The sequence below is a fragment of the Muscardinus avellanarius genome (assembly GCF_963383645.1).
Source record: "Muscardinus avellanarius genome assembly, chromosome: 15".
In the NCBI taxonomy this organism is placed as follows: Eukaryota; Metazoa; Chordata; class Mammalia; order Rodentia; family Gliridae; genus Muscardinus; species Muscardinus avellanarius.
In genome coordinates, this window is record NC_137801.1 from 7,279,474 (window position 1) to 7,292,265 (window position 12,792).

The 12,792-nt window shown below is 51.9% G+C and overlaps 1 protein-coding gene across 3 annotated transcripts in view; it reads right to left on the reverse strand.

The window, feature by feature from the left end:
• Nucleotides 1–12,792, reverse strand: part of NOL10 (nucleolar protein 10) — a gene marked incomplete at both ends in the record, with an annotated part of 80,390 nt that overhangs the window by 42,220 nt on the left and 25,378 nt on the right. For all 3 annotated transcript variants that reach the window (XM_080711099.1, XM_080711100.1, XM_080711098.1), the window contains 2 exons: nt 8,508–8,560; nt 11,882–11,948. In XM_080711099.1, the coding sequence (XP_080567225.1) occupies nt 8,508–8,560; nt 11,882–11,948 (120 nt within the window). The remainder of the gene's footprint in view (nt 1–8,507; nt 8,561–11,881; nt 11,949–12,792) is intronic.

Genomic DNA, 12,792 nt, shown 5'->3' on the forward strand with positions numbered 1-12,792 from the left:
TAGTCTACCCACTGCAGCTAATGTTTCTGAAGTTTAATTTCACTGGCTTAACCCCTTACGTAGACACCAGGTTCTAAAGTCAAGCAGGTAAAGCATAACCACAATTAAAGTAGAAAATCCCTTCAGAATCATTTCCTCTGCTCTTGGAGTGGTGGGTGGCTCGCATCCGGGTCACATCACACCAAGCTATCCCACATCTTGAACCACCAGGAACACACCCCGGCAGGGGTGGGAGACAAGCCCTTTGCACACGGCGCTCCTCACCTTAACCACAAACACAAAGAGGGCCGAGCAGGAGTTTCAAGCCCATCAGTGACACCCAGCTAGCCCAGGTGCTCCCCAGCCCTCGAGGGAGCGGACTGAGGCTGCAAGCTCCTGGCTGGGAAGGGCCCCAGCTCCAAGCTAGTCCCAGACCTCCGCCCAAGGCGCCGCCGGCACGGCCACACACTGGCAACTCTCCAGTGGGCAGGTGCTCCCGGCCCGCACCCCGTCCTGCTAGAGAAACGACAGCAGGGGAGCAGCTCGTTGAGAGATGGCACATTTGTAGGTGGCAAAGCTGGAATTCAAACTCAAGTTCCATCAATTCCAAACTCTGGGCTCTTTCCACCATCCAGTGTGGAATGAGGAAATGCTCCTACACCCAGCTCTGCCAACAGCGCTTTATCTGACCCACAAGTAACTTGAATCCTCAGCTCTAAATTATGGGCTTAGATGACCTCAAAGGTCTCTCCAGCTCTAATGGTCTATGCTTCAAAGCACACTGACAGCCTCTTTAGTGTGGAAATTTCAGCAACTACGCGTCCAGTCTATGTTCTGTCTTGTGCATCCTTTGTTGGCAAATTCCCCAGAAGAGAGTTTTCTTTGCATCTGGCACTATATCCCAAAACCAGGAGAATATGTTGCTACTAGTATCATAAAGTTGTAATTTCTAACAAAATCACTCTGCCACCATGTCTAACAGTGGCTCTCCTTAAATGAGCACCTTCGGTAAAAATGATCATCCATCACTCCAAGGGCTTCGCATGGACACTAATATATTCAGGGCCCTTTCGGAATACATTTAGTAGGCAAAAAGCTTTCACATCTGCGGAGCACTCCAGAAAATCATGAGTAAACACAGAGGAGACGCTAGTGTTGGCTTTGAGCGGACGGACATGAACAGGACAGATCGCAGTGGGGCGCGAGCCCAGGTCTTCGGAGGAGCACGTGCAGTGCTTCCTCGCTGCCCTGCGGAGCACAGGACGTCCAGGAAGAAAAGCAGAGGCATCAGTTCCAGTCTTCCCAACGGGTAAGTCCACTGCCCTACGTGTAAAGCCAACTTCTGCACAAACTCCAAAAAAGGCTAAAGAAGGGCTATGTGCACTTCCACCAACGTTTTTGCGTTTTTCTAGGAAAGCGCTGACTCACCTGCATTACTAACAGTCTCTGTCACATCTTCTGGACAAGGCATTGCTTGTGAAATCTGCCAGCACACCAAACACAACTCTGCCCCACACCAAGGGCCTCGGACCGGCTGATGAGAACGCGGAGTCGGAGCAAAGGTAACGCTGCTGAACACACCTGCAGGAAGTGCGGCCCTCGTGAGGCCGCTCTCCATGTCCGCCTCCCTCTCCTTCTTCTCCCCTCTTCCTCTTGTCTCACTCTCTCTTTCTCTTGCTATCTCTCCTTGTGGTACTCGGGATTAAACCCAGGGGCATTCTACCTCTGAGCTACACATCTAGCCCTATTTTATTTTTTAATTTAAAACAGGATCTCCACAGGGCCTGATGGTGCACACTTGTAATCCCAGCACTCGGGAGGCTGAGACAGGAGGGCTGCAGTTCGCGGACAGCCTCAGCTACTTAGTGAGGCCCTTTGCAACTCAGTGAGACCCTGTTTCAAAATAAAGAATAAAAAATAGAGCTGGGGCCGGGCGTGGTGGCGCACGCTTGTAATCCCCGCGCTTGGGAGGCAGAAACAGGAGGATCGCGCAGGTTCGAAGCCAGCCGCGCACGCTGGCTTAGGAGACCCTGTTTCCAAACAAAAATGTAAAAGTAGGTCTGGGAGTGTAGCCCGGAGGTAGAAGGGCTTCCAGGAACCCCAGTACCACAAAAAAAAAAAAAAAATAGAGCTGGGGGTATAGCTTGGAGGTAGAATGCCCCTGGGTTCCACCCCCAATACTGCAATAAATAAATAAATAAATAAATAAATAAAAGGGGATGTATAGTTCAGAAGTAGAATGTTTCTGAGTTCAATTCCTAGTACAAACAAAACAAAATGTGTGTGTGTGTGTGTGTGTGTGTGTGTGTGTGTGTGTGTTTGCTAATTTTCACACGAGTGAGCTCCTACAGTGTGATGCGCGTTTCTCCAGGTGCGAGGGATGTAACGGGAAGAGACGTCACGATGTCTTTATGTCCATGTTCTACACAGTGATGGGAGAGACACCAGGAAGCAGATGCGCACAGGCTGGATGCTGCAGGCCACGGGCCTTACGGTCCATCTCACAGTCGTTCAACTGTGCCACAGAGTCAGAAAGCGGCCACAGACAATAGGTAAATGAAAGAAATACTGCCCCGATAAACCTTATTCACAAAAACAGGCGGCTGGTGTTAAGTTTACCCAGCCTCTGGTCTAGCACACACCCTTCTAGATCATCTGATCCTGAGTCAAAGAACCCATTTTACAACTCTGCAAACTGAGCAATGTAAATGAGCCGCCAAGAGACAGGCAGATGGACGATGCTGGCCCTGGGGCCCTGGGAAAGCCCGTTTTGCGCACTCCCAATTCAGCACAACTTTATTCCATGGAAATCTGTGCCTTTCTAAGCTTCTCTTTTGATCTGGTTGTAACATGCAGCTGGTTCTCCCATTTAATTAATGGGTTAAAGTTTTAACATGTTTATTTTCTATCTGCCTAAGAGTCATGACTTCACGTTTTTTTTTTAATGTTCCCTTTAACAATTTTGGAGGGCTCGCTTAGATGCCCCCCGACAGAGTTGGGTAAACTTCCTCCCTGGAAAAGCATCTCACTCAGGGTAAACCCAGGCTCAGCTTTCCTGTGCTCTCAGAGATGAATCCAAGAGGGCGGTGGCACTTGGCTGTCTTTTTCATTTTCATTTTTTTTTTTTTTTTTTTTTTTTTGGTGGTACTGGGGTTCCTGGAAGCCCTTCTACCTCTGGGCTACACTCCCAGACCTATTTTTACATTTTTATTTGGAAACAGGGTCTCCTAAGCCAGCGCACACGGCTGGCTTCGAACCTGCGTGATCCTCCTGTCTCTGCCTCCCAAGCGCGGGGATTACAAGCGTGCGCCACCACGCCCGGCTTTTTTATTTTAATTTTTTAATCAGCTGTTCATACACAGCTGATCTGGCTGGAGATCTGGCCGGTGTGGCTGGGATTTCATCCCCGAGGGTGGCTGTTTGGCCATCTCTGTGCGTGGGTAAATGGTTTCCAGAGGTCTATTTTCTGCTGGGTGAGAACTCTGTTTTCTCTGTTTTTCATCTTTTTCTGCTTGTCTATCTGTAGAACGGTTTACGTTAATGTAAATAGAGTTGGGACGTTGTTCCGATCACAGTGAGCAGGCGCTAGGGATGGCTGAGCAGTGGATGACCTCCGTGGCGTTTTGTTCATAACTGCGCATTTTTAGGGCGACTCAAGGCAGCCAAGGTACGCAGCAGCACGGGTTCAGAGCCAGGGCGCAGCCGGCGACTGGATGGCGCTGGAGTGGGGCTGCCCACTTGGGAGTGCGCTGGAGTCTCTGTTGTGGATGTACTAACACGGTGTGTGGCTAGAGGTGTCCAGGAGGCTGGTGGATACACACTCTCCAGCTCAGAAGAGAAACTGCAGAGAAGCTTGGGAGTCATCGGCGCACAGCTGTCCATAAAGTCTAGGATAAGTGAGCTCCCCAGGAAAAAAGGTAAAGAGAAGAGACAGGTGCTACGCCCGAGGCTCACTAATCTTTAGAGGGGAGGCATAGAGAGCGAGCCAAGGCCAGGCCCTGGGACGCGCCAGCAGGAGGCAGCACCAGCAGAGACCAGAAGGGCCAACTGGATGAGAGGAGGAAAATCAGGAGAAAACGTGTTCTACAAGGGGCACAGAGTGAGGGCAGCCTGGTCAGTCGTGGGGATGAGTGGAGTAGATGACGTGTGAGACACACGCTGAGGGAGAAAGAATCGACTGACTGTCGGCTCCTGTCCTGGAAGGAGCCGCCATGCTTGGCCCCACTCTCTCTACCGCTCTCCAGCCTCCAGAGATGCGGGACAGACAAATAACATCAGCGACCATTTTGCCCCATGTGTCCCATGGGCCTGTCTCCGAGCCCCGAGGGAGACAGGCCAAGGAGCAGTGCTGGTCTCAGGAGACCCTGCTCTGCCGTGGTACCTCACTGCAGGCGACACCTGCACTGCACCCACGACATCTGGCAACACCTGCTGTACAGCTCTGGCTCTGCACGCTGCGTTTGCTAGTGCGCGGCAGTGCTGTCAGCCTGGGGCCTCAAGCAGGGAGGCGAGTGCTCCGCCACTGGCCTCACCCCCAGCTCTGGGTACGTTGTATAACCCTTAACAGCCAGCACCCTCACTTTCAAGACGGGGCTTTGTGGGGTTTGTGAATTACGCTGAAGCAGTTCCAGCCACTTTGAAAATTAGGAGCACAGCGCTGGTTAGAAGTCATCCCGCCTGTGCATAACTCTGCCCCGTTTGCAGGGACTTTGGTTCCAGAAGTACTTTCCAAGTTTTAAATTAAAGAGTACATGTTAAAATACTTAGTTTTGCTGATTATTATAAGTAATATTTTAATAGAATGTTTTTTCCTAAGGAAAGGTTTTACAATAGAATACCTGCCAGTTCAGTGACGTTTCATATTACCTTTAAGGCAACTTAGATGTACATGTTTAGAACAAAACAAACCTACACTCCTATGTAACTGAACTGTTTGTTTTAAATAGTGTTCTAAACAAATGATAACATACTTTCCTCTTCTGCTTCCCCCCAGGCTTACACATCCATCTTCCCAAGCCCGTGGGCACCAAGGGCCCAGGGCCGAGTGGCCGCAGGAGCTCCTGCACACGGGGCTTGGACCCGGACCACTTCCAGCAGCAACAGTAGTAACCACAGGTTGTGAGTGGGTGCCCGGGACTTGGATACCCCATGGAGTCTGCACAGTTGCCAAACTAACTTGAGATTAAGTTTCCGTTTCAGAGGCAACACAAATGTGAGAAACCATTGCTGGCATCGGTCTCTGAGCTGCAGATGAACCACGCCCTGATGCAACAAGCGAACCAACAGGGCCACAGAAGCCCATCTCTGAGGGCGGGAAAGGGGGTGCCGAGAGAAGAGCAGACCTGCAGACGGCCCGGGCTCACAGGGACTAGCCGGCCATGTGGATATGTAAGGAGAACAGACGGCCCGGGCTCACAGGGACTAGCCGGCCATGTGGATATATAGGGAGAACACGGCAGACAGCCCAGGCTCACAGGGACTACCTGGCCATGTGGATGTGTGGCGTGTGGGGAGAACACGGCAGACGGCCCAGGCTCACACGGGACTAGCCGGCCATGTGGACATGCAGTACAGCGGGTAGTGTAAACCAGGAAGTGCATTAGTCCACAGAGACTTCAGGCATTCAAGAAAGACAGTACAAGCCGGGCGTGGTGGCACACGCTTGTAATCCCAGCATTCGGGAGGCTGAGACCTGGAGGATCGAGGTTCGCAGACAGCCTCAGCTACTTAGTGAGGCCTCTGCAACTCAGTGAGACCCAGTTTCAAACAGGGGGTGTAGCTCGGAGGTCAAATGCCCCTGGGTTCCATCCCCAGACCCGCAAAAAAAAAAAAAAAGACAGTACAGAAAGGCAAAAATGAACACGCTAACAGTAAGCTGTCTTCTTTTTACTCAGCCCCATGGGGGATTTTCATACCTGATTTATATGATGTGAGTACAAATCACATCCAGACCGCCTAAACTTGGCACACACCACGCATTAACTACACGTCTCTGGGTCCATGGCCTCAAGGAAAACATTAAGCCAAGCGTCAGCTCCGTAAGTTTGATAAAAATCTGATGACAAATGGCAGGCTTTAGCCGCTGGGCTCTGAAGGATCCTGACAACGAGCAGGCTCGCAGCGAAGGCAGTGGCGCTGCAGGGCACCTCCAGTGCAGCGGTGGGGGTGCGGCTGGGGGCAGGAAGCGGCAGCGCGGTGCTCAGCTCAGCTCAGCTAGCTCAGCAGAAGCAGGCCCGGCACTGCGCCGGGGAAAGGACTCAGCCCCGTGGAGCCCCAGTTAAGAAGCGGCTAAGAGGGCAGCTTCTCACTGCCTGCCTATCCTGGACCCTCCCAGCATGCTGATTAAAGTCTTTCCCTTTCTACCCCACAAGCCTTCAGTCTCCCACACAGCACATGGCGAGGCTCGGCCATGGCCTCTCTGGAGAACCATGCCCGGCCTCTTCCTCGGCGCCTGCTCACCTCCCACCAGGCTGGCTACTGACTTTGACATGGAGAAGGCAACTCAGACTGCGGCGCTGACAGGCAGTTCCTGAAGGTGAGCACACAGTATGCACTCCCTACAGGAAGATGAAGAGGCCTTCCTGGGGCAAAGGCAAGGGCCAGCTGACTTCTCTACCTCTCCTGCCCAAGGTCCCAGGGCGGAGCCTGGGAGAGGACTAAGATGCTGGGCCAAGGAAGGCATTTCTTTCTGAGACACACCACCAGGCGCTTGAAGGACAAGCCCCCTAAAATTACCATATGCCACATTGGACTTCTCTCACATCATCTTAGAACACAAAAAAGTCACAACCGCCCCACAGGGAGGCCTGGCGCAGGCCACAGGGGCACCACCATCCCTCCTGTGGACGGCCACAGCCTGCTCCTGCTGCTGGGGATCTGGTCTGATCTAATCCGTCTCCTGTGGCAGCCAGTCACCTTTCCAGAACACAGATCTGATCCCATCAACCCTCCCCAGGACCATGCCAGGACTCCTTGTCCTCCATCCCCACCAGGCCCACAAGCCCCCCCCCCCCCAAGCTGGCTCCTGCCCAGCCAAGCCAACCATTTTGTGCCCCGGCAGTACACACACTGTTCCCTCTCCTGACAAGATGTCTTCCATTCTGCCCCCATGCTGCCCACCCACACTCCTAGGGGTGACTCTGGAGAGCTCCCACCAGCTCCAGCCCACCTCGTGAAGGGCTTCTCCATGCACTCGCAGATCCCCCTCCCCACTCCTACCAGAGCGTCGGGTGCTAACCTGAAGCTGCCTTACTCCTGCCTCACCCTCCCTCCTGCCTCAGGGACGGGGCAGGGCCACGCACTGTGACGCTAACAGCAGACACCTGGAGCCTGGCACCCAGCAACATCCCCGATACCGATAAAGCAGTGAACACAAGGAGAGATGGGTAAACTGACCACAAGATGGAAGCAGGAACTGAGAGTCCAGGGGAAAAAACTAGATGACAACGCGGGAAGCCAAAGGCCTCCTGTTGGAATGGCCTTCATCTCAGCCTCAAGCCAAAGAAATACTGCAGAGCGCCTTCAGCTTCCTGGGGCCACAGAGGCTCGGCCGCCAGCAGAAGGCTCTGAGAAACTCACACGGGTTGAGCTGTCCAAAAGGCGCATCACAAGCAGGGAGAGTTTCCAGCTGGTGGTGCCGTGATCACGGAGGGCTCGCGCCCTCCAGGCCGGGTCTGAGGCGCCCTCTCACCTCGCCTGCTCCCCAAGCCTCAGGGAGGCAGCCGCTGCCGCTTCGTGCGCTATGCACATAGCTCACGACATCATGCTCCTGCTCCTTTCCTACTAAAAGCAGAAATAGCATGGTGGGAAAGCTTCTGGCAGAAAAGGATTCTTTAAGGAAGAAAAACCACAGCTGACTGTAGGCTTCACATCACCTCTGATCATTCTGATCAGTTCAACCCAGGATGCTTTCTTTCACATGTAGTTGTTTTTTTTTATTATTATTATTATTATTATTATTATTAGAACTGGGGGTTGAACCCAGAGCATTCTACCTCCAAGCTACACCCCCAGCCCTAGTTTTTATTCTTTATTTTGAAACAGGATCTTACTAAGCTGCAGAGGGCCTAAGTAGCTGAGGCTGGCCATGAACCTACGATCCTGTCTCAGCCTCTTAAGTACTGGGATTACAAGCGTGAGTCACCATGCCTGGCTTGTAAAAAGGCAAACTATGGTGAGATGACTACGAGCATGCCGGCTTTTATCTTAGGTTTATTTGAGGCTAAAAATCAATTGAGCCTCTTGATCAACAGCTGGGAGATAAGATTCTGAAATATTTGGAAACAAAGAACAAATGTTAAGTCTGAAGGATAAATATTAATTTCTACTGTCTATTTTAACATGATATAAAGCGTTTCCCATACAGGACTGTGTAGCCATTATGACTCCAGGAAGCAAACCCAGCCTCCCCCGCGTCTGCGGCGCGTCACTGATATCGCGTGAGGCGCCAGGGCCTCAATACAACCAGGTCAAAACCAAGGGCCTGTGTTTGTCCCATTTATGCTACAGCTCCTGTCTGTATTTCTTACCGGAATGTAATAGATGCCCATCTTGGGGGTCTCGCTGGCAGTAAGCAGCATTCCTAAAAGTAAACACAATGAAGAGCGTAAACACACAGGAAGTGCTGCCTTCCATTTGTCTTCCACTCCGGAAGGCCTGAGGCGCTCAATGCCTTCGGTTCCGCTTCCCCCAGGCAGCGCCCTGGCCCTAAGAACTAGCCTCCTTGTCTGCAAATGCCAGGTGTGCCAGGAAGCTCTCAGCAGCGCCCACTGCGAGGCGCTCGGTCTACACAAGGTGGGGGAAGGTTTCTAGCTTCAAACACGCGAATAAAATACGGCTTAATGCATTATATTAGAATAATAATGAGGGCCGCGCAGAGCGGCACACACCTTTAATTCCAGGACTCGGGGGGCTGATATAGGAAGACAGCTGGTTCGCAGTCAGCCTCAGCAAGTAGTGAGACTCTCGGCAACCTAGTGAGACCTTGTTTCAAAGTTAAAAAATAAAATAGGGCTGGGAGTGTAGCTCAATACACCTGTGTTTAATCCCCAGTACCACAGGAGAATATTTATAATTAGTAATAATAATGAGGAGGAGGAAGGTAAGAAAGGCTTCCTTCTGCTAATCAGGATTCAAAGAACCAAGGTAAAGCATTCTTCTAAAGGTCACAGCAAATTCCCAATTTCTGTACTAAACTGCACACCTGACTAAAACCAAGCTCGCTAAGGGGAACGCTGATGGAGCTCACAGAATCAGCGTGGGATCCCTCACCACGCCTCGACCGCGTGCTTGTGAGGGAGTGTCAACGGAACGAAGCCAGACGGCCAGTTCAGTCTCCACAGGACCAGCACTGTAAGAAGGCGGAGCTGAAGGGCAGGACAGCGTCTGGGGTTCAGGAACTCCCCACTACCCTTTGGCGCTAAGCTCTTCAGCAGTGCAGTGCCCACGTGGCTCGGTTTTGCCCTCTTTCCTCTGATGCTTTCGCAACATGCGCCCCCACCCCCCGAGTGCTCTGAAGCAGCTCCAACATGGCAATAGGGGACGGCAGGCGCGCCTGCCCCTGCTTTAACTTCGCATTGAGGGGGGGACGTGGGCGTTTACTATGCAAGGCACCGAGGACATTTACAGAGGCCCCAACAGTTGTATTCAGAGGAGGCTGATGAAGAACAAAAAGCTATTTCACATTTAACAGCGTAAGCAGTTTTCAATAGCTCTGTGAGAACGAGAGAAGGTCGAGGCTGGGTAATTGTCATAATTGTAATGCCTGAAGTAGGGCCTTCTTGAGCCCGAAGCCCGTCTTCTTTTTTCTCTCTCAATGGCTCTAAAATCACTAATCCTGCCTCCACAGGTCTGGATGGGACTCAGACGCGTGTAAGCATGACCGGCTTCCTGTGTCATAAATCTGATGCGCGCCAATGTCCCAGCGCCATGCTGCCTGTGAGTGCCTGGACCTGCACGGAGCAGCTGCTCAGCACGGGAGAGCGGCGGCACAGGGCTGACCGCGCACAAGCCAGCAGGGCAAAGCCATTTCTCAATATCCTGAACAATCCTGCTAGTACAATAAGGTGATTAGGCCTTAATTACTCCAAATGAGTAAGTGATCAGATAAAGAAAGAAGGTTTGCGCTTTCCTAAAATATGACTGAGCTCATAGTGATTAAGCACAGAGCGGGGGAGTGGAGGGAGGGAGGTGTGGTAGAGCGAGGAGAGAGGGCAGCCTGCGGCCCAAGTGCGCGTGGGCCAGCGCCGGAGACAAGAGCCGGGCTGGCCTGTGTGCTGGGTACCCTCAGAGTCACTGACAGGAAGCTGTCCCTCTGTCCTAGGCATCACTCCTAAAATTCTTCTTCTTCAGAAATCCGCTCTTGGTGGTAGAAGGATCCTGTTAAACTGCGCTGGCCCTGTCCTCACCAACAGGGGTGGTCTGCTGTGCTGACGTCTCGGCCTCGCACGCAGGGCCTGGCAGCCTAATGTTACTCCTCTCCAAAACACTTAGGCTGAACTTAATCCAGAGCCGGTCTAGGTCCCCATCACTCTGCACTACATTCTGATGAAACACGACACCCCAATAAGAACATACAGAGAAGGAAGGAAGGAGGGTCACTGTCACGGAGACGGAATGAAGGCGGCCACACCGGAGCGAAGCCCCTCGCCCTGCCGCCCCCGCTCCTCACTTCCGTTCTAACTCTCCTGCGTCGCTTCACTCAGCCTCGGGCTTTGCCCAGACCCCCGCGTGCCCACCCGCAGCATACCCCTGACCGTCCAGAATGGGACGGCACACGCGGCTAGCATACGGTCCTGTGACCTCACAGGTAAAATAAGAAAGGCAAGGCCCCCAGCGGCTTCTCTCAACATGTAACAACAAAAAGCTCATTTCAAAAGGTTCTGATGCCACGCCACACACCAACCCTGGCAAATGATTCAGTTGTTCTGACCGCCTGAGAGGCAAGAAAAGAAACAGAGAGAAAGACAGAAAGGAAGAAGAAAAAGTGTGGGCCTTTGATCCTACAGAGCCACAGGAGAATCAAACAGTACTGCAGCATCCAGCATTCAGATCAACAGCACTGCAGCACCGAGGGTCTCAGTCCTGCCCCGGAGCCCAGCTGCTGTGACTGACGCCGCACCCGGGCCTCAGCAATGGCGGCCCTTCTCCTCTCTCCAGGAGCCAGCCCCATCCCTTCCATCTCCCTCCCGTCTCGATCTCATTCACTCCCACCTCCCAGATGCCCTCTATTTACACAGGTGCTTAACCCTAGACCGCAGAGTGTGGGTCTGCGCTGGTGCAGGGCTCGCTGCGCGAGGCGCCTGGGAAGTGCAGGAGGAGCGCATTTCTCGCCGCTACCCACTCAATGCCAACGATGCCCGCTCCAAGGCTCTCCTCACGGCGCTCCAGGGGCACAAGGACAGGACTTCTCGTCTCTGCGGCCTGTGCCCTCACCAGAATTACTGGTGCATGTCTGTCCCCAGAGGACACAAGCCCCAAATTCTCCACATGTGCATCAAATGTGCCGTTAAATTTTGGAAATCTGTCACGTAATTTGCTGAACAGCAGGCAACACAGGACATGCTAAAGCCCATCGCTGCACGAGCCACCTGGGAACTATTTCCAAAGCCCTAACCTCTATTTCCACACACTACTACTAATCACATAAAGGAGCTCCAGAGCACACCAAAACAGCGCTCACCTGCCGCCCACCTGCACGCGGCTCGCTCCCTGAGAGCACGGCGGCGGGCCAAGTCGCCGAGGGCCTTTCTGAATCTCCCGCACTGCTTCCTGCTCTCTACTCCTCCAAGTCCCAGGGCTGCCTGACCTAGCCAGACTCCAGCTCAGGAGTAAAATCAGCTTCAACCCCGCCACGCAGGGGACACTGGCCTCACCAAGCGACTGCATGCGGCATGATACACACCTGAGTTGGGATACAGGCACACATCATTGAGGTCGTGTTCTGGTTCCAAGGAAGTAAATATTTTCCCCTAAAACGTAAGTAGAAGTTATTAAAATGCTACAGACAGCTTTAGGAAATGTCACATAAAGAAACTGGAGCTATAACTCAACCACCTACTGCTACATAAAGGAATGAAATAACACAACCGAAGAAATATGTATTTTAAAAATGTCAGATAATTTATCAAACGCTTCCATTTTAGAGATGAAGATTGAAGCCCAGACAGATAGTTTACCTGAAAAAAAAAATTTTATGATAATGCCTACAAGGTAGGAAAAAGTTAAAGTTTAAAAAGTTGCCAAGGTTGGTGGCACACTCAGGTAATCCCAGTACTACAAGGCTGGGACAGGAAGATCACAGGTTCAAAGATAATCTCAACAAATTAGAATAACCTTTGCAACCCTATTTCAAAACAAAACAACAAAGAGTGGGCTAGGAGTACAGCTGAGAGGTAGAAGCCTCTGGGTTCCATCCCCAGTACTCGACAAAAAAAAGTTTAAAATTAGTTGTGCAACAACTTTACAACAAAAAACAAAAAAATTGTATGGTTTGTGACAGATACTCATCTTAATTTGTGCTCAAAGAAACAAAGATGTCCAACACAGGTGACAGGACATCTGCCGAGCCTGTACACCAAGGCCCAGAGGAGGAGCGAGACAACGGACGGTAACACCAAGTAAAAACTTCTGAACACACAGTACTCATTATGTAGTTTGTTTGTTTGTTTGTTTTAGTGGTACTGGGGATGGAACCCAGGGGCATTCTACCTCCAAGCGACGCCCCCAGCCCTATTTTTTTTTATTCTTTATTTTGAAACAGGGTCTCACTGAGTTGCGAAGGGCCTCACTAAGTAGCGAGGCTGGCCTTGAACC